Here is a 22,803-nt window from a genome sequence, read left to right as displayed (position 1 = left end):
ACTAGATTTCCTTTTGATAAAAAGACCACTTGTGCTTACGCAACCTTTGTAGAACTATTTCTAAGTGTTTTTGGTGCTCCTCATTTCGAGAATAGATGAGGATATCATCAATGAAGACCAACACGAACTTATTTAAACAATCTTGGAATACACTATTCATAAGATTCATAAAGGCTGCAAGGGATTTAGTCAACCCAAAAGGCAGAACTGTGAACTCGTAATGACCATAATGGGTTCTAAAAGCAATTTTATGAATGCCTTCCTCCTTAATCTGGAGTTGGTGGTAACTCAATTTGAGATCAATTTTAGAAATATCTCAACTCCTCTCATTTGATCAAATAAATCATCAATCCAGAGAATTGGGTATCTTTTTTTGATGGCGACCTTTTTGAGCATCCTATAGTCTATGCATAGTCTCATGGTTCCATTTTTTTATCTTAAAAAACAACATTGGGGCTCCCCAAGGAGAGATGCTAGGACGAATGAGTTGTACTTGTAACTCCATCAACTCTATAGTAGTCATTCTGCAAGGTGCTCTAGTTACGGGTTCTTCTCCTAGTATGAAGTCTATGGTAAAATCAAATATCCTTTAAGGGGGTAGGCTAGGTAGTTCTTTTGGAAACACATCCTGATAGTTCCTAAGATAGGGATACTTTTTTGCAAAGGATTCTTTTATTCCTCCCCTAATCTCACCATCCTCTAGAATGTAATCATCTTGATATACTTTTTCTTAGTTTTCCCTTAGATCCTCTAGAATGTAATCATCTTGATATACTTTCTAATTGCATAGATTTCACACCCCTTTCTCTTACATCTCTTAAGTTGCATGGCTGATATTTGACGCATTTTTACTTCGCGTAATTTTCCTTGAATGCTTATTGGATTCCCTAGGTCATCTAAGCATTCTACTTTCTTTTCCAGACAATCCACTTTGCCTTATGCTCATCGAGCCAAGTTATCCCTACGATAATATCATATGACCCCAGAGGTGATACGTACAAGTTAAATGCAGCAGAGAAGTTTGGAAAGTCTACGCGAGCCTCAAATAAACATTGGTCCACCCGAGCCTTTGATCGGTTTGCATATTCAATAGTCCAGGGATTTGCCATAAATCCAATTCTTTTTGGAAATCTTCTTAATAATTTTGGAGATATAAATCACTATATGGCTCCAGTGTCATTCAATGTAGAAATGGGGTTTTTATATATCTTACTAGAGGTTTCAATGGGGCCCAGTTACTGCTATGCTTGATGGTTGTCTAGGGTTACATAATCCTTTGTTGGAAGATGGTTTGATCAGGTGGAAAGGGAGGACACGTATGCTAGTTGGATGTGCCCTTACTAGGACACTGGTTGGCATAATGGTCTCTACTAGAAACAAAACAACCTTTAGCTAGTCCTTCATCTTCTTTTCCTTTGTTGCCATTGCTATTGTTGGAGTTCCCTTTCAAATCTCTCCTGTTATTTCCCTTGAAGTCGTGTTTGTTGGTTTTAAAGTTCTTAAAAGTTCCTTTTATGAGTTCCGGGTTTGGAACTAAATGTGCTCCAATTAGCCTTCCTCTTGTTATTGCGAATGGCCTTCATTTCCTCTGTTGCCATTGCTGTTGTTGGAGTTTCCTTTTGAATCTCTACTATTATTTCCCTTGGTGTTGGGTTTTGTTGGTTTTAAAGTTCTTAAAGTTCCTCTTATGAGTTCTTAGTTCAGAACTAGATGCGATTTAATTGACCTTCCTCTTTTTTTCGTAGATGGAATTATCCTTCTTTACCTTGTATTCTTTTTGGATGGCCTTTCAAGGGCCTCCTCCATGGTTTGTGGTGCTAGCACATCTACGGCTCTCCCCCAATCCTATTATTCAACCCTATGATAAATTTTTTGAATTTGAAACTCCCATCTCGTTGACAAGCAAAAACATACCTCAAAAGTCGGGTGAACCTTTCCCAATACCGGTTTATTGTCAGGTTCCCTTGCTTGAGGTTTTGAAAATCTAACACCTTTCGATCATAAAGGGCTTGTGGTAACCATGGAGTATGTTTTACTATATTCCCACCATGTAGCAGCTTCCCAAGTAAGATGGTAGATTCCCCAAACAGCTTTTGAGGATTCAGAGAAACTCCTGATATCGAAGTACTTCTCCATTTCAGTTAACCACTCCTTAGGGACATCCTCAGACTTAGATTCTAAAAACCTAGGGGGTTAGATCTTCTTAATATCAGTGGATAACTCTTTTGAATTTCCAACTGTATTGGAGGGTGTATGTTTTCTTGTTCATTGTGAGCAGATGGTTTTGGCTCGGCTCTAAGATGGGGTGAAGAATGAGTGTCTTCCCGCCCTTCCCAAGTTGGGTTACTATTTCATTCATTCTCTTTTTCATTTTCTCCATTCTAGTTTGGTCCATGGAACCCTATGAGTTAGATACCTCATTTTGCACGAGGTCGTTGTCGGGAGTTTCACTATTTGTCATTTCATTGTAATTTAAGATTTTAGAAATATAGTTGATTTATTTGTCAATAATATGTTTTCATGCATATGTTCAGCACTTAAAAGAAAGAAAAAGCGATAATAATTGTTTTCTTAAGAAAATAATAAGTGCACAATGCCATTAGTTCTCATTTATTTCAATGAATAAGATAGAATGCAATCGCAACCATATTTATTTACAAAACTTCCCCTATACCGAGGGTACAATTTTATTTTTTCTAACTTGACTTCTTAAGAAGATTGGACAACCCATCCCTTGGTATCTTGTTTGTTTCCTTCCTCGGGCTTATTCTACCCTCTACATGGTGCATAATAAATCATAAGTGGGTTGTTTTGTTTTGCATTCCAAATATGGATGAGTTTGCTTCTCATGATTGCCTTCCTGGCAGGAGTCCATTTGATTCTTGCCCTCTTGATTCTAACTAAAGCATATGCTAGTGTCTCATCATCACCAAGCATGAAACAACATGAGTAGTCATATTTGGGAATGTTTTTAATTGGAAGAAATGAACGGGGTGGTGAGGTTTCTTTCGAGGTGTCATATCAGTTCTCATCCTGTTTCCATTCAGCATTACATTTCAGTTTTGAATACAATGATGAGCCCAAGGTTTAATGTCGAACCTAGAGCTCTGATACCATATGTAACATCAAATTTTTCTACCCCTGTATTTACCCATTCATTTAATATTCACATAAGCAAGATTTACATATTCACAAGAACTAGATTATTAATTATAACAGAATAACTGAATTTTCAGTATTGCCTTAACTAACAAATGAATTAGAGAAATCATAATCAAACTAATGCATTTATAAACTAACATCATAACTAACCATTACATAATGAAAGAGAGAGAAATCATTTCCTACTCGATATAATCTGAAAGGAAGTAATTGCAACAATCACATAATAATTGCGTAGCTAACTAAACATGAATAAACATAAAAGGAGGAAAAATACTTGCTACGGAAAAGGCTAAGAATGCAATCTTGATTTGTCTTGTGCAAGTCTTGGCATTAGGTGGAGAGAAGAAGCATTGTCAAAGGCTTAACCTCCCAACCATGGACCGTATGTATCCTCTCTCATTCTCATCTAAGAATGGTCCTACCTTGCGTGGGATTTGGCATGAGAGACCACCTCATCCTGCCACGTGAGCATCCTAGTGTTAAGAGTGTTAGCTATATAGTTGACTAGACAGTGGAGTTCTTCCCATCAACCTATCCATCTGACTGCAAGCTACCGTGACTTCTAGTGATCACAGCAGCAAGTCTGCCACTAACCTACCTTGCCAGGGATTTACATGGGCACTTTGTACTCGATCACCCATCGCTTGACTTGACAAACAGGACTATACCCTCTTGCCCACCAAGAGCTGACCGGGTCTATCATTTAAGTTGCTTATGTTTCTTTTAATGTTTGGCTTGTTACTGATTTTTTCTTGTTGACTTGCAGGTATTTTCCCACAATCCTTTGATATCAGCCTATACCTTAAATCTCAACCATGCTTGGTCGGCCTTGATGATCACAGGTGTGGCTGTCCATAAATCTTGAATAATTTTGTTTACCATAGTCAAACTCTCTGTCCAACCTGGGCCTTATATGGAAATTAGAAAGTCACATGACATACAATAATATTATCAACACATTGAGAAGGTACCTGATCTTATTTCAGAGGCATATTATTTTATACCTTTGTAGAAGAGCTTACAATTTGGGTCTCTCCTCAAATAATTTAAGTTCTAAAGGCAAAATAAATAAACATGTATATCAACTGTTAACCAGACCGATTGCACGCATATTTGTGATTCAGATCATAAATTCTATTAGACCGAAAAGCTTAAGCATGATATTATGGAAAGTGCACAAGAGATGTATGACCTAGTAGACTAGAAATGCAAGTGTGTGTCTAATCTCAACTGGTGGATACAAATTATTGAAGCTGGCCTTGATAGGCTCCTCAGATGTAAATATTTTGATCCTTCGCTACTGCTAAATTTGTTGGGATGAAAGAAGAGAAGAGTTGCAAAGCTTAGAATGGCTACGATAAGTCTCCCTTCGAGCTATGGTTGTTTTAAAATTATAATCTGCCGAGAGGAGTCATGTATCAGGGAACTTGAAAGGTGGCAACATTAGTTACATTCTTGATTCATAAATTCAGGGGCTGAAAAATAAAAAGCCAATGGACTCTAAAATAATAACACATTGCCATAAGATGGAAATAATAATTTACTCCTTATGTTTTCTTATAATGGTGCTTATTATACTTACATATATTTGTATGTGTAACATACAAATATACATATATACACGTAATATTCCAAATATACATATTTTTGTCTATATGTTGTATTTTAAGTATATGAATACATACATGTACATCATTTTGAAATAGAATGGCATTTTCTCTCTTAGTGCACAGCTTATGACAACATCCAAACTTACTATGATGTCATCCAAAAGGTAGACAACATGCATAGCTTATTTGAAGTTGACAAGATCAAGCAAATGGCAGATTTCTTGGTTAAGATCCATATCAGAAAATTGGAAATGGAAAGAAATATGGAAATTACTTAGTGGTGCGTTCTTTTGGTCCCATACACTGTCGTGGTCTCATGGATGTCATTAAAATCGTTCATTTATTCATATTTGAATATACACATACATACATATACATGTATGTACATGTACAAGTTTGTAACTAGCATGGGTACCATTATACTAGGACATGTCTATCATGACGAGAAGGATTGATATTTTCCCTTTTCTTAAAGGTAACAATTATTCGTAATTTGTTTTAATGTTCAAGTGAAAATTTATGTATCTTCTTAAATTTGTTGACTTGATTAGCTCATGGTGGACGCTTGGCATACCCTTGCTTGCCTAGCTCATTTTCCTATGGCAATGGATTTTAGGACTCATACCTATTGGTTTAGTGGTAGATTGGTGCCCTCATGCCCAATTCCCTCTCTGGCAATTCTTTCCCCCTTAGTCGTGCTCCTGGAAGAAGAAATTTATCATGGTAATAACATATATCGTTCAAAAGAAAATCTAGTTATTATAGTTAATAACCAATTTGATGAATCATTTCCAAATCTTATAGTAGTGTAACGACTAATCAATACCTTCCATTTCTCATGAACATAACAAATAACAGATGTTCCCATTCGTAATAAAAAAATGACCAACCATTTCGGGTTAGTGTGAAACATCAACGGCTAGATAATTTTCAAGACCACAAAATAGGGGATATAACATGATTTGAGTCATTATACCAATCTTCATGACTTTTCACTCTTGGAAAATACACATAAATAATAATATCTATCAATTGTATGGCCCCTTTTATAAAAATGAGATATAATAATTAAATCAAGAACAAACAATCAACTTGGGGTTCAGCACTTAGTCTGTTGGTTAGGTGGTGCTCTTGTTGTCCTCACTGAGGTTCAAACTGTAGCTAGGCCACTGTGATCGCAAGCTTGTGCCCTTGCTGATCCAATGTGCTCATTGGTTTGTGCCTTAGCTTGTTAAATGAGGATGAGGTTCCCCATTTGTGGCCTCATTGGTTTATAGCTCCAAGTCAAACGCATTTCACGTGGACTTGGAGGGCATGGTGCTAGTGTCACCGGGCATATTAAAAAGTTTATAGGACACCATTTTTTATGAAGAACAAAAATTAGCTTTAGTTAATTTTTTTGTCTAGATATTCTCCTTAGCCCATGGGAAATATGGGAATGAGCATTTTCTCCACAATTAATTTAATAAAAAATGGGACATAACATTATTCGATCTAGTATTGGTTTGTTGTCTTCTATGGTGTGAAATGAGAAATATTATTTGTTTGCTATTTAACATGATTTATTGAAATTGATTTGGGCATTAATTTAAGATAAGATGATCAATTCCCATGTTATGTGTGAAATTCTTGAAGTAGGTCATACTCAGGATTCTTTGATGTTTGGTCAGGGGTGTTGTGTTACTGATTCTGTACTTTATGATATTTCCTATCACTTATATTTTGTTTAAAACACAACATTTTGTCTCAGTTCATCATAAGCTTGTGACACTCAATTAAGATTGTAGTGTTCCATGAAACACTGTTTGGGGAAGTTTCTGTTATTTAGGATGTAAGTTATTGTTTTGTCTGTATGATAATATTTCTTTGATATACTATGAAGAAGATACCTGGCATAGAATAAAAGATACCCACTCTTTTAATTTTATAAAATTAAATGTGAGGATTGTTTGGACATGAATATTGTTATTGTCTCTATTTTATTGTACTTGATCTTTTATGTGGTTCATGTGACGGAGTTGGTAGTTAGAAGGCATAGAACTTGATACTTTTTTCTCACAGAATCTTGTACTAGGAATAACAAGAAATAGGGAATAAGGCCTTTTATGATTTTATGGAAAGTATATGTAAACTTTCTATTTTATATCCAAAAGAGAAAACTTTTGGGAGCACATACATACTACTACATTTTGGACTCATTATTATTTATTTGCTCTTTCACACAGGTATCTTTGTTATTTTGTCTTACATACAAAGAGACTTTTCCACAACTCTATCCAATAAAGATGTGACTGGTTTCCATCGCGCAACATGGCAATTCATTGGCATCGTTATTGTAGCAACTCCTTTGTTTGCTTTCCATGATTACATGCAGGTAAGCTACACTTAAATAACCTCTCCAAGAGTGTTTTGATTAAAACTTTCCATTTTTACATTTTCTCTTACGGAACAGTTTGCATTCTATTGATCTGAGTTTTTATTTCACTTGTTCTTAAGGACATTTGAAATAATCTTCACAGTACTGGATTTCTTATTCCAAATATGGATAGCATTCACTGAACACAAAAAATATACAATACAATTTTCAACAGATATCTATTTTGTAATACCATGTATTGCTGATGCATGACAATATGCTTAAAAATTACAACAGCAATAATATCATTAATTGAATTTCATTTTTTTTGATATTTCAAATGGCTGATAAAATATTCCTGCTTATAAAAGGCTTACAGTTCCAAAAGATACCAAGGTTAACAACAATAATTATAAAATGATATTAAACCTTAGAAGCTCAAATTCAGTTTCCAAATACAATATAATTCTTCTGTATCAACAGAAGATATACCTAGAAAATTGATGCACAGTACTTAGAAGTCTATCATAAAATCATATGTATGGTCTGTTTCCTGATGGGGCAATAACAATATACACCAATAACAGATTTACAATAATCATGCATTACTGGAGATAAACAAAGTCATTATATAATACGCAAGTTTCATGCAAATGAAAATGATTGAACTCAGAAATCTGGAATGTGTTATTCCATTCAGAAATTGAATCTCCCAGTAGATGCAAACTGTGATTACCTCCAGGTTAATGGGCTTGATTGATATTGGTGCCTTGGAAGGGGTGCTGACTCTCCCTGCAGCTTGCTAACATGGGGTGCTATATATGCAATGTATGCGCTCAAAATTCTAAGCATCTGACATGAAAATGAGATGTGTGGGTTTGAATTCAAACAAAATAGGCCTTAGGCCTCGAACGTAGGGTCCCAAATGGGAAACATGTGGCCTCATATTTGATATATGCAGCCCATAAAGGTAACATATGAGCCTTGGTAGCAAACATGTGAGCTCAAAATCAATGGCCATGGTCTCAAATGTTATACAAGGTCTCATCGAATTTAATGGTGAACCTCCAATAGGCCTTGATATGCCTCAAATTTAACTGACGGATACCCAGATCTAATAAGAGATTGCATTTAGATGAACATAAGGAGGAATTCAATCCAACTAGAGGGCCTAATTGTGAAATTTGAAACGGCAAGAGGATTGAATTTAATGAAAGGTCATACACTCAATGCAAATGGAGATCTATCATCAATATTGCCATTTAATATTTGATGGTAGAAATTCAATTTCTTGTAGTCTTGAAAGATGAAATAAATTTAAGAGATCAACGATATAAACAAGGCCATTTCAATACTTCAAAGAAAATACTTTCAAATCTGATGGCAGGTATACCAGGAGAAATTGAACCAATAAAGGGCAAATCAAGGAAGATTTTTAATAAATTTTGATGTAGGTTTGCATATGAGTGCTGATAAAAATATCAATCTTCTTCAAGTTTTCATGCCAAAAGAGGACAGATAGTATTATTTACCTTCAAATAAAATTCAGATTCCAGTCATCGCCAGCAAATTAAAGGCCTGAAATTAAGATAGATGAAGACTTGAATTCTTTTACTTTTCTACTAAGCTGTTGCTATTAGAGATAAAGGTCTAAATTGTTTTTTCAGAGATATATAGTTCTGTGCCAAGTATTATTTTGCAGATCTCAGTCACTTTTTCTCATAAGCAGCAAAGTGAAAGTGAGTTAGCAAGAGTATTATGATGTGTAGGGTTGAGAATGGATTGAAATTGCAAGTATTTCATGCTATTACAGACCTAGGCTTTTTATTTCAGAACTCTGATTTAATGATTTAAAAGCCCGATTTTAATATACCAGCACCTAGCAACTTCAAGATTTAATTTACGTCTTGCAAGTTTGATAAAATGAAACTAAAATCTGGTTAAGGCCTGGTATTGCAACTTGAATCAAGGAGATAAGTGAGGGGATTTCAAGATCAAGATCAAGCCAACAAGACGCAAATCCAAACCCAAATCCAAGAAAATACAAATCAAGAAGTTAAGAATGCAAGATCAAGCTAATCCAATGAGAAGATTTGTAGGGATAAGAGAAGTTTATGAAGAGGGCAAAGGTATTTATTAAGCCTATAAAATAAGCATGTTGAGGTGGTGCCCATTTCTTCAACCGTTCAAATCATGCCAAGTGTCGTAGTGGGGGAGCTTAATAATACTATGTCCAGATTCATTGAACTTGCAAAAATGGGAAAGTCAAGGAAAATCATCTTCTAAAGGAAGATTTGTTGTAAGCCCAAGTGGCATTTTATTATTAGTTCACTGATTGGTGGCTTTTTTAATAAGTTTATACCTTACCTTTCTTATCATTGGTCCACAAAACATTGTAATTTTCTTATTGGCACACAAGGAGGTGCTCCTTGTAATTGAGTGGCCATTTAATAATTGTTAGTGGAGGTTATGAAACCCTAATTAGGGCAAAGTTGGATTAATTTTGTTCCTTAATTTCAAATCAATCTTTGCTAATCATTATACTGGAGATTACTATAAAAGTCCAAGTCCTTCTCATTTGTAATTCATTAGAGATGAGATAGATTAGAGATAGAGTAGAGTAGGATGAGACTTGTTGAAATTGTTGCCAGAATGCTATCAAAGTAATGGCTAATTCATTGTTGTTTTTCATGGTGGATTAGTTGTGTTGCTTTGGAGTAATGCATGGTTTCTTCATTTCTTCACTTAGATCAGAATTTTATTTCATGTTGTTTAGAAGAAATGTTTAGCTGAATGGAAGTGATTGTGAATGCATCTTTGTTGGACTTGCTTCGACCATACCACTAGCTGTGAAAGATGCTGGCCAGGAATAAAGAATTAAATACTGATTTTTGTTTTCCAAAGTAGTCTTTGACAAATGTAAAATGGTAATTTGAATTTTTGCAAGAGTGTTGATGTTTTTGTGTTTTTGATGTTTTCTAATTTTGTTTGGTATTTTCTCAATGATATGCAATACTAAATGAGAGCAACTAACTATTGATAATAAACAACAAGAAGTAATTCCACTCACTTTTGAAAGACTCTGTTTTCGTTTTATTTAATGCATTCAAATACATAAGCAATATGCTGTACAAGGTAAAATGAGGGCCAGACATATAATATTGAGTTTTAGAACCATCCTAGGAAACCTTACAAACAGATTTTGGCCAACTGCAAGCTCCCAAGAATCTGACATGTTCTACAGCTGCCTGCAATAGGTGACGTCAGCTTGAAATAACACAGTATGACTACTGTAAATGCAAGTACAGATCTGATAACACTTCGAATTCACTGGGTCTGCAACTATAAACACTTCAAATTCTCTGGATCCGCAAATATAAACTCCAGCTTTGTCCTCTCATATGATTGACCTGATCTCCTGCTGACTCCTGATTCCTTGGCTGGTGAAGTCAATTGGTTAGGCTTGTACGACTAGCCTGGATGTCTAAATCCATTGCAAATACTCTGATCTGAATGCTAAATGCTGAAATTTTGATTCCTCCTTGTTCAGTAAAAATTATCAAAACAAATTCCAACATAAATCACTTCCTTAAGCCGAGCAATGCTGAAACTTCTTTCTTATCCAGGGTGGATGTCACCCAACCTATAAATCCTCAAGAATCTGTTCTTGGGACTGAATGTCATGCTGAAAACCCTGAACTTAGAGCTTTCTCAATTCTCAAATGAATCATAAATTTGAATGGTGAAAAATGAGCCTCTCAATTCTCAAATGAATCATAAATTTGAATGATGAAAAATGAGCCCAAAAATGGTTTTTATTCACTTTTGTTTCCAACCTCAACACTATTTTCGAATTAGGGTTTCATTTGCCCTCTTTATTAAGAAAATAACTTTATTTTCTTTATGTCCTCATAAGAAAATCCAACCGCAAGGGTAGTTCTCCATTATTTAAGTTGGCAATAATAAAATTATATGTTATGACACATAGGAAGGAAGGCCGATAAATTATTAAAATTTTATTTAATATAAAGTGATTACATTATCAGTTTAATATTATATTATTAAAAATCAAACTTATGAAATTTATAAATATTTCCTTATTTATCAATAAAACCCAATCTGGAGCTTAGAATCAAAATCCATCTGAAATGCTGTGATCACCTCACTATTTGAACCCCTGCAGGCTGACTGACAATTTCTCCTGTGGCAGGCATAGCTTCTGGGTTTGGGGGGGGGAATTTTTGTTTACATCGTTTGAGTTGTACTCCCTCTTCGATTTGTTTTCTTTGTCTATATCCCTGAGATTTTTTTGATATTATCTCAAGCTGCTATTCAGGTTGAGGGTTGTTCTGGCACTGTGATATATTTAACAATTTATATTAGGCTTGAAGATGGTGTGAATGTAATCCTTTATTTATATTATTCACAACTATCACTGATTAAAAGAAAAATATTTTATAAAGACATGGTATCGTATACCCATCCCCTTGTGTTTAGGGCATCTGCGCAAGGGGGAACAAAGATCCCAAAATGTCCTATTATGCATCCATGGTGAGTTGTGACTTCGAGAACTTATACACAACAGGTGTGCTATGTTCATGTATTTACTTATTGGCAGTTTTATTTCAAAATTATTCGAATAAAACAATTTTTATAAATTATAATGATTTTCTTCCATTTGTAATACATTTATGTCCCAGCAATTTAGATTTTTTTCTCATAGATACTTCTGAGATAAATATTTACTGCACATAAGTATTAAATCTTTAACTACAAAAGCAAAATCAACAATAGGAAGATCAAAATGACTCTAGAAAGCGAAGCCAAAGTGTTGGGGCACTTGCACACCCAACAATATAATGTGTTCCCAACTATATGCTAGATGATATCTCTTCAAGTTTCAAGCTTTTCAATGAATGACGATATCATTCATGATATAAAGAGACATGAGTAAAATCATAACTTGGCGCATAAGTTCAATCTTATTCTTTCGACCAAAGTCCACAAGTGACGATTAGCCTAATGTACTGTACTTACACAACTTTAGGGCCTAATTTTCTGCAAGGGACTTTTACATCATAAATTTCAACACTTAATAACGTATGAGCTTATGACAAATTAGTGCAATACAATGCATGACTAAATGAAGTTGTGACGAGGTGCACACCATGTCACTTTCTAAGTATTCAAATGCAGTACATTGCAAGCCTTTACTTTGTTTTATCAGTCTTTAAGGTGTTATCACAGATGGAGGCAGGGGTTTATGAGAGCTTGGGCAACAAGGATGGCAAATTGTAACACTTCAAAGACAACTATATAGAGTGCGAGCTTATGACGAATCAGTGCAATACAATGCATAACTAAATGAAGCTGTAATGAAGTGCACAACATGTCACTATCTATGTATTCAAGTGCAATATATTGCAAGCCTTTACTTAGTTTTAACAGTCTATAAGGTGTTATCGGCGACAGTTGGAGGCAGGGGTGTATGAGAACTTGGGCAACAAGGAGGCCATTTCAAATCAAGGATAGAACAGATAAGCGCATAATTATTTTATACATAAATATAGCCACTTGGAGCTGTTGGTCGAGGAATGGGCATGCCACTTCAAAACAAGGTATGAGAGTGTATGAATAAGCATGTGACTTTATTGTATAAATAGTCACCAAGAAATGTGGAAGCAGATGTGACTTCAAATCAGATTATGGGAGTAAATGAATATGGTCAACACTGTGTATATTAATATTACCACTGTGAGATGTGGGTTTATCCATGTGGGGACAGGATCATGGTCCTTGCCCCTATACTGGAGTTTGTCGATGACCATGATTTTACCTTTGATGCTGTTGAGCAAAACAAGGTAAAGATGCCATGTGCACTCCTTATCTTATATTTAGAAAAGGGTTGTCTTGTTCAAACAAAAAGAAATACCTCACAAACGTAGAGTTATTAACTTATTAGAGAATTCAATGTCATTTATGACACTCTGATTGTTTGTCATTTTGTTTATACAAAGCAAATTAAATAGCTGACTGAATCTAAGTCATAACTGGGTAAATATCATATATTAGGCCACTCTTTAATCTTTTTGGAATTAGAAATAATCAACGCTTTGAATCTCCTTGCTATAAAAGTATAAATACTTTGGTTGGCTATTCTCAACAAATACTTTCCTGTCTATTTTCAGGATCTCCTTTGTGTTGAATGGCGCATATGGCTAACAGATTTTCTCCTTTCTAACTATTTTGGTATGAGACTTTTTTTTACAATTCAGAGCATGCTTCACTTGTGAATTTTTCTTACATTCTATTTTCTATTTTGTTGTTCACTTGCATTTGCCTAGGTTTATTGAATGTCACAAATATCAGGCATTGTATTTAACTATTGTTTGTATAAAGTTAATAGGGCATATTTTGATCTGAAAATGGAAGGAAAGCTTGATAATCCTGATCAAAGAATATGTGAAGATGTGGCAAGCTTTGTGAGAAATGCTGTTGATATCATAGCATTGACATCGAGCAAAGTGCTCAATATCTTTGCATTTACAGGAGTACTATGGTGAGCAACTATTTTGGACATGTGACTTTGTAATGTTTGGCATATTGCTGGCTTGCAATTTACATTTCGCAAGTGCATGAAACAATTTTAATTTTTTCCGATATTAATTTATGCTATACATAACATATCCTTGGAAGAAATATTGTTTGGTACATTCAGGTCTATTGCTCCAGAACTGGTATATTTTCTTTTGCTCTATTCGGTTATTGGAACTTTTGCAACAATCTGGATCTTTGGACAAAAGATAATGTTTTTGAAGCTACAGGTAACACATTGTTCAAAGTTTTCTTTGAACCCCTCATTAATAGCTGTGTCCTAGCTTTGGAATCTATCTTGTGATCCCATATTTAAAAGCAGATGGGTCAATTATGATTTCTTTCCACCTAATTGATAACTTAAGTGATGTTGACTTTTAAACCCAATTCACAAGCAGGGATAATGGATTACTTTTTTCAATTGCCAAAGCCATGCGTAATATTTTTTCATGAATTTGAGAAATGCCCAGGCCATCTGATCTATGTATGTTCTTTGCAAGATATTATTGTGATATATGAAACTTTGTTTTTTGGGGAAGCTTTATGGCTTGTTTTTGTAGCTATCATTATATATTTTGTTATAGCTCCACATACTTGTGCTTTTTGTCAGATCTATGGCAGGTATAATCTTGTATTCTTTAAGTAAGGCACTCTAGCTAACACTAATGAGGGTTATCAATTATTCTATGAAGGGCTTACAAAAGGAGGCAGACTTTAGGTATTCCTTGGTTAGAATACGAGACAACGCAGAGGCCATTGCTTTCTACAGGGGGGAAGAACACGAGTCCATTTCAATTAAGGTACACTAAATTTTTTTAAGTCCTACCCATACTGCAATTACTTCACAACTTCGGAAATTTCATCTATGTGGACAATTTCAGTACTAAGCAGTTATTTCTTTTCCCCTCTTCAAACATGATTGTAAACTTAGTCTGTATTGTGTTATATAAGTCTCTGAGAGCAATTCATGCCTATGAAATGACATGGGGCTCCTTTAGAGACAATATGATGGGTAGATAGTGTGCATTACTCTTTCTTGTTTAAAATAAACAATTCTTGCTGTTTAAACTCCTGAGCAGGGTTTTTTTTCATCCCTAGTGAAAAATGCAAGAGAGCTTATAATTTGGAACAGGCACCTTGCTCTCTTCAGCAATGCTTATGATTTTTCTGTGCTCATTATTCCAAGTTTAATAATTGCCCCGAGGTTTTTTAGAGGAGAGGTGCGTCAACTAATTTTACATGATGGTATTTTGTTATGATATTCTTTCTATTCAATATCGGCAATGGTGCTAAGATCATACTATTAATGTTTACTTTGGGAAATCCTCAGGTAGAGTTTGGGGTTGTGACTCAATCTGGTATGGCATTCAAAAGAATTCTGCATGCTGTGTCTGTCATTATATTAAAATTTGATCGTTTCAGGTGAGCAACAACATTTAAGCTTTGTATTTGTCTATAATTAGGGTTTCTGATTTGGGTTTTCTGGAAGACTGTACTTGTTCTATTTGAGTCCCGTACATATTAAGACTTTGAGGAGTGAATATATATCTATGAAATTACTAGTACTGATACCTAATCTGCAATTAGTTTGGTGGTGCATTTGAGGCTGCAGATCAACCAAATTCAATGCTTTTGTTTTGCTGATGCCGGTATGATAAATTTAAGAAAATGTTTGCAGCTTTTGAAAGCGTTTTTTGTGTGCAACAGTGACTCAAATCTATTATGATTATTAGGATGTTGGGTTTTGTTGTTCACTAAGTGGCTATGTCAAAAGAACATATTATTGAGTCAAATTCTCTTTATATATGGGAGTACAATAGGGATCTATAAATATTCTGAGTTGGTAAGGTTAGGTATTGGATAACAAAACGAGCATCACTGGCTAATATAAGGATATCTTAAAAGTGTACGATTGTATTGGTTGTTGCAACAAGGGTATATAGAAAGATTGGCAAGCTATGATGTTTAGTGATATAGGACATGGCTGTCATTGTGACAAGGTCATATTGATTCACAAGATAGAGAAAGAACCTATAGATCTTCATCTTACTTTTCTGTTATGGTTATCTAAAACTTTAAAAAACAAGAACAAAGAGAGTTGAGAATTAGCATAGATACAAGAATAGCCATTGGATTTTCAAAAAATGATGAAAATATTGTTGTGATTAAGCGTATGAATCTTGCCAGAAAAGCCCCATAAACCTGGTATCCATCTTGTCAAAATCTCCAAAAACCTGGTGTTTGTTACATCCCTTGTGTTTTTCTAATATCTGTAATAACTATTACTTTGTGAAGTGTGACAATGATTGGTTTTCAGTCAATTTTGGTTATTTTGATTTTCTAATGAGAATAGACATGTATACTACATTCTGTTAATGGAAATTCAAATAATTCTAGGTGGAATTATATTTTCTTATTTGGAAAAATTGGAACTAAATTATTGATGCATATTTATATTATTTTGATAACATGAGATTATTACAAATTCTGACTGTGAGGTAGCGATTCTTGATTGCCTTTTTGTTGAGGGATCTATGATCAAGGCATATTTTGGACTCATCTTTCTTTTTGACCAAGCCCATAAATGAAGCAAATGGGTTGGAAATAGGTTATATGTGCCCTATGTCAAATAGTTCCTTAACCTTGGGTGCCAATAAGCAGCAGTGATGGCACTCCTTCCCTAGGCTCAATCACATGCAGAAAGTCTCTATCCAGGGGTAAACCAGGACAAATTTCATTGAACACCTTGCTTTGTTAAACTAAGATAGATTGAATATCAACAAGGTGGGACCTCTCATCCTTGGATGGCCACATATAGGTAATTAAGCATTATGCTGCCCAAGCCATTTGGTCTCTACAAAAGTTCCATCCATCCTCTTGTGGTAACTGTCTTAGGGCCCTCGATGGAAAGGCCATGAAGAACTGCCTTACTAGATTTGAACTTCAACATTGTGGTGTGATAATTCTCTCTGTATTTGCAAAGTGAGTGCAACCATTGCACTTCCAATCTAGTGCCAATCACTTCAATCTTAGCTGGTTCATGAGCAATAAGGCAGACTAGGAACTCCAAGCACTTGCAGTGTGGCTTATGGGTGGATGTTGGAAATAAGCCACACACCTGGACCAATGCTGAACTAGCCACACAGGGGCCAGTACTTCTGCCATAGAATACTCCAGCAGAAAATTGAAGGTCCCAGGTTCAAGTCCTAGCTGATCCATGAGCAGCAGCTAAAAAATTTAAATAGAGATTAAGTTGAGGAAATAAAACAAACTGAGAGAACAATAGGAAAATGGTTAAGTCAAGGAAATAAAGGAAACTGAGAGCATAATAGAAAAATGAAACCATAAAAACAAACTAAGAAACAAAACCAGAGAAATACATCAAAACAGAGATTGAAATGTGCTCACCTTTACAGAATAAAACTGAAAACTTCAAAAGAACCACTCAAAAATTTAGAATGAAAGATAGAACCTAGGAACACAAATCAGGAAAACATTTTAAGCAGATACTAGAGCTCTATTGTTGTCCTGGGTTTGGAATGAGTCGTGATACAAAGTTTTTGTTTGACCCGCGTGCCGAGATGAGCCTCCATGCCATGCCATACTTGACTGTGCTTTTAAAGCCATGCAGCAATGGACCTTTCCATATAACATCTGGAGTTGTCACATCCATTGGTAAGTGAACCATCAACAATTATTGAAACACAACCTTTTTTAACGGCTCTTTATGTAACTGACCTTGTAAATGTATTATTTTTTATATGCATATGTAGTATTTTTGATAGACAAAGTAAGCAGAGATCATAGCATAGACAGCTAGAGGATAGATAATCAGATGCCTGTAAGGGTATGCCATATACAAAATTCATAGAGTAATACATCATTGTTTGTTTTAGTTCTGTTTTTTTTTTTATAATTATAGACTTGTCAACGTTGCTTCTCCACAACACACCTAGATTCATACAATTTAAAAATATTGTGGCAAGGAGACTCCCTGGGATTTGGTTACTGGAAGGAATGGTGAATGTAATTCATTGCCTTGGGCTTTTCATCCTACGGCTTCTTTCCTTACCAAGGGTGCAAAATGTTCTTATGTCACCCTTATCTCACAATTCACCAATGAAAAACTATCCCAATAGAAAACCAATTTGTATTTGAATTGACTGATTTGAGTTCCTCACAATCTCATTTTGAACAAAATTTTCCTTAAGATAATTTCCTACAACATTTTTGGTTACATGAGGTTTGGAGCTGATACAGAATGTGTTGCTTGTTTCCTGGTTACAAATGCTGCAATGCATCATTAACAATATAAGAATAATCTAACTGCATTATTAGTTTAATTTTGCTTGTTGCTGGTTACAAATGCATCATTAATAATATAATAATCTATCTGTATTATTAGTTTAACTTTGAAGGCATACATCAAAAAACAGTTTCGAAGTTACAGATCCATCAATCGAGCATTTATGAGATTTGCCTGAGTGATTTATTTTAAAGCTTAGAAAACAAATCAAAATTTTACTAATTTTTTCCAGTCACGGCAAAATCTTCTGTGCATTTATCACTAGACATTCATGTGACAAAATATCTGGTTGTATAGTGATCATCCTTCCTAATGTACAATCAAGAATCAGACATTATCAAGATATGGGAATAAGTTGGAAATAATGATGGGATGGGAAGTATGCTTTTAAAGATATTCATTTTTAGTTATTGTCTCCATCTGTCAGGGTTTAATTTATGAACTTTGCAGCGGTCTTGCAGCACAAACAGAGCGTTTAGATGCACTTCATAGAGCTCTGGGTAATCAACTTGGTAAATTGGATCTCTACTCACAGAAAAATTCAGAGATACTGTGGGTATCTTCTGAATTAAAACCTCTAATCGAGAAGGTTCCCACTGGTATGTTTTTCTTAGTATGTTAGATACTTATTTATAAAGAACTTTCATTTTGTGAGCTTCCTTCGAACTATAGACTCATTATATATTTCTTGTACAGGTGTTATATCACGAGAAGTGGGACGTGATTTAATTACCATGGGACTATATGTGACAACTCCCAACTTAAAAACTTTACTTATCAAGGATTTGAGTTTCTCACTCACACAAGGAGAATCATTGCTGATCATAGGCCCTTCAGGATGTGGCAAATCTTCCTTGTTACGAGCTATATCAGGACTATGGAACAGGGGTGGAGGCATGATTCAAGGACCACCCCAAAAGGATACCTTTTTCCTTCCACAAAAGCCATACATGACACTTGGTACACTAAGGGATCAATTGCTCTTTCCAGTCTCTGATAAGTGCTCTTCAAGTCTTAGCAATGAAAAGCTGTCGAGCTTCCTTAATGATGTTTCATTGGCTGATCTTCCTGGAAGAACAGGAGGATTTGGTGTTTCTTGTGATTGGGCAGACATACTCAGTGCCGGGGAGCAACAACGATTAGCATTTGCTAGGTTGCTCCTGCATGAGCCAAAGATGGCTTTCTTGGATGAAGCCACTAGTGCTTTGGATTTAGCAAATGAGTCTCGGTTGTATTCTTTCTTAGAGAGAAAGATAAACACCTACATATCTGTCGGTCACAGGTTATCACTTGTTAAGTTTCATACTTATGTTCTGGAATTTGGTGAAAACTTTGATTGGAAAATGTATTCTCGAACACAATTTGAAAATTCAAGGATGTATTCTATAGGCTGATAGAGGTACTTGTGGTTCCTAACAAAATTTGGTAAGAAAAGCTAGAGGAAGTCATGCCTTACATGCCACTTGAAGTGCATTGCTAAGGTATTCAAGTAACTCTTTTTCCATGACTAGAAAAGAAAATTTGAAGGCATCAATTTTGGCTCTTCATGTAATGAAATAATGAGATATACATCTTTCATTTCATTCCAACTAGATATGTTTTTCCTGTTTAACGTGTGTTTAATTTAAAGTCTTATTGCTGTACAATTTGAGCAATGCCGTCAAAGATGCCAATATGTGTGTTTCTTTTGGTAGTTTCTTTCATTTAGAGCCTCTTTAATAGTTGGCAAGAGTACTTGCAGTGCAGATATATCGCTTAGTTACATCTGGAGTTATAATGATTTTTACTCTAATGTTTATATCATATGTGGGTATTAAACTACTGGCTCGGAAGAAGTTCAAGTTATCTTAATTTGAAAATGCAACTCAGTGGACTACACAGACACTGTCAGATACATTAATTCTGCAGAAAATTGGCTTGTTTTCCAATCAATCGTGTCTTGTTCTTTCTATAAGAGTGTTGTCAACGGGACAAGTATTGTTTGAATTCCAGAATTTTGATTCATATAGTGAGATTTCTTAAGAAGTGATGGATTGTTTCCTTACAATTAAGATTAGTATCTTTCATTATGTTCCTTAGTTTTCAACAAGATTACATTTGTACCGTTTCCTAGCGAATATTATTTTATTGAGTAAATGTCAATAAATAAATAAATAAATATATGTGTGTGAGTGAATAAATAAATAAATATGGAAATCAAGAATTGAATAATTTGAAGTAAGTTTACAGTTAAAGTTCACATTTTATAATTTGAAGTGAGCTTATTTACAGTTAAAAGTGCACATTTTCTTTTTATTCAATGTGAAAATGGTAACAGAGAGTAGATAACAATGCATGTGATAACAAATGTATTAAACCTCATAAGTTCACTGAAAATTCTTTGTGGTCATTGATGCTAAGAAAACATCTCTCTCGACTAGTTAAGTAGGGAAATACCAAAATTTAATGAAAAATAGGTGAAGCACAATTCTGAAGATTGCATTCTAGAAAGTAATATTTGGTAACTTTAAAGTTTTTTTGCTTCTATTATTTTCACATATTTTTATGCAATTATAAGTTAAAATATCACGTTTTCTTTCATTTATTGTTAAAACAACAACACGGTGCAGATCACGACGTGTAATGAAATAACTTGTGCAATAGAAGAAATAATATAAAGTATTATATAAATACTTGATAATAATTGAGAGTAATAGGCCACTTCGAGGGGACAACCTCCAAATATCTCCAATGAGAACACACTTCACAATGTGATGTTGAAATAAGACTCACAACCTCCTTTATATACATAATTATGCTTAGGTTGAATAGACACAACCTTACATAACACCTAGGCGGACTGACCTACCTAAATAATAATATAATAATAGTAACATGACTTAATTAAGGATTAAGATAGCCACAAGTTGAGTACCCATAACCCTATATACACCAATATTAAGGGCATAGCATGCCCCCTCTCTTGAAAGAAGCATTGTCCTAGGATAAGATACTAAGTTAGGGTTCTATTCCTCAACTTCTTTGTGTGTGTTTGAAGAGTGCACTTTGGTTCCAAAATTATTCTTCTTTCTTTATCGAGTTTTGGTGGTACTGTTTGAGTAAGAATATTCTGCTCAATTACCTTCTTCAAACAGGAAACATGAAAAATTGGATGTATCTTTGTTGTTGGTGGCAACTCAAGCTTGTAGGCAACACTACCAATCTTTTGCATGATTTGTTATGGCCCATAATATTTTTGAGACAACTTCTTATTCATTTTTTGTTGCTTCATTGAGATTTGTTTATAAGGCTGCAATCTCAAGAAGACCCAGTCCCCAACTTCAAAATTTTTTTCACTACGATGTTGGTTCGCTGCTTGTTTCATTTGATTTTGTGCCATAGCTAAATTCTCCTTGAGTTCTGAAAGCACTTATTGTTGATGAAGCAAGTGGTCCTCTGCTGCCTGAACTCTTGGTGACACCTTTAATGATGATGTGATGGAAGGAGGATGATATCCATAAAGTGCCAAAAATGGAGACATTTTTGATGAGCTATGAAAAGAAGTATTGTACCACCATTCTACAAGAGGTAGCCAATCTACCCATTGAGATTGTTTTTCCATAGTGAAACAATGTAGATATCCTTCCAAACATTTATTGACAACCTCAGTTTGCCCATTTGATTGAGGATGGTATGAAGAACTATGAACCAATTGAGTGCCCAAACATGAGAATCAATCTTTCCAAAAGTCACTAGTAAAGATAGGATCACGATCACTAACAATAATCTTAGGTGTACCATGTAGCTTTTGGATACTCTCCAAGAAAACTTTTTCCACTATACTTGATGTAAAAGGATGTGATAATGCAATGAAATGTGCATATTTAGTGAGGTGATCAACTACTACCATGATGACATTATGACCTTTAGATTTGGAAAAACTTGTGATGAAGTCCATGGATGCCTCTTCCCAACGTTGGCTAGGAATAGATAAAGGCCACAAGAAACCTGGTGTCTTAATTGTTTTCCCCTTATTTATTTGCAAACCAAGCATTCAACCACAAATTTTTGAACATCACCTTTTAGCCCTTCCCAAAAAAAATCTTTCTTGATCCGATGATATGTCTTCAAAAATCTTGAATGACCACCAATTGGGGACTCATGTAGTTCTTTGAGAATCTTGTGTTTAAGAGTGGAATTCTTGCAGAGATACAAGTGCCCTTATTACCTAAGGATACCCCCCTTTAAACAAAACTTATCTAAAGTACTAGGGTCACTTTTAATTTGTTGGATGAAATTACTTGCTACAACATCATTTTGCCACTCTTCTTTGACTTCTACCACCCAATTTTCTTGTAATATTGAAAGGGCACATAATAAGGCTTCATCTTTCTCATCCTTCCTGGAAAGCGCATTGGCCACAATATTTTTCTTTTCTTGTATACAATTTCAAAATAATATCCCAACATCTTAGTGACCCATTTTTGTTGCTCTTTTGACGATAGTCTTTGTTCCAAAAAATATTTTAGGCTATCATGATCTGTCATAACCTTGAAGTGTCAACCCATTAAATAAGGCCTCTATTTTTTAACTGCTTGAAGGATTGCTAGCATTTCCTTCTCACAAATAGGTTTGAGTTGATTTTTACCATTTAATTGATGACTCTCAAAAGCAAGGTCGACCTTCTTGCATGAGAACTACTCCTATCCCATTTCCAGAAGCATCACATTCCACAATGAATTCCTTGGTGAAGTCTGGAGTGGCAAGCATTGGAGTTGTACAAATAGCCTTCT

The 22,803-nt window shown here is 34.9% G+C and overlaps 1 protein-coding gene across 2 annotated transcripts in view; it reads left to right on the top strand.

Moving 5' to 3' along the window:
* Window positions 1-19,643, top strand: part of LOC149531105 (uncharacterized) — a 60,865-nt gene extending 41,222 nt beyond the window's left edge. For both annotated transcript variants that reach the window (XM_089808671.1, XM_089808672.1), the window contains 9 exons: window positions 7,001-7,149; window positions 13,320-13,380; window positions 13,531-13,690; window positions 13,850-13,955; window positions 14,418-14,525; window positions 14,805-14,945; window positions 15,056-15,147; window positions 18,482-18,630; window positions 18,728-19,643. In XM_089808671.1, the coding sequence (XP_089664797.1) occupies window positions 7,001-7,149; window positions 13,320-13,380; window positions 13,531-13,690; window positions 13,850-13,955; window positions 14,418-14,525; window positions 14,805-14,945; window positions 15,056-15,147; window positions 18,482-18,630; window positions 18,728-19,425 (1,664 nt within the window). In that variant the 3' untranslated portion in view covers window positions 19,426-19,643. The remainder of the gene's footprint in view (window positions 1-7,000; window positions 7,150-13,319; window positions 13,381-13,530; window positions 13,691-13,849; window positions 13,956-14,417; window positions 14,526-14,804; window positions 14,946-15,055; window positions 15,148-18,481; window positions 18,631-18,727) is intronic.
* The last annotated feature ends 3,160 nt before the right edge of the window (window positions 19,644-22,803 follow it).

Source organism: Cupressus sempervirens, chromosome 11, assembly GCF_028749045.1.
Source record: "Cupressus sempervirens isolate cs-2001-9-10 chromosome 11, ASM2874904v1, whole genome shotgun sequence".
NCBI classification, from domain to species: domain Eukaryota; kingdom Viridiplantae; phylum Streptophyta; class Pinopsida; order Cupressales; family Cupressaceae; genus Cupressus; species Cupressus sempervirens.
This window is presented reverse-complemented; position numbering and strand designations above follow the sequence as displayed.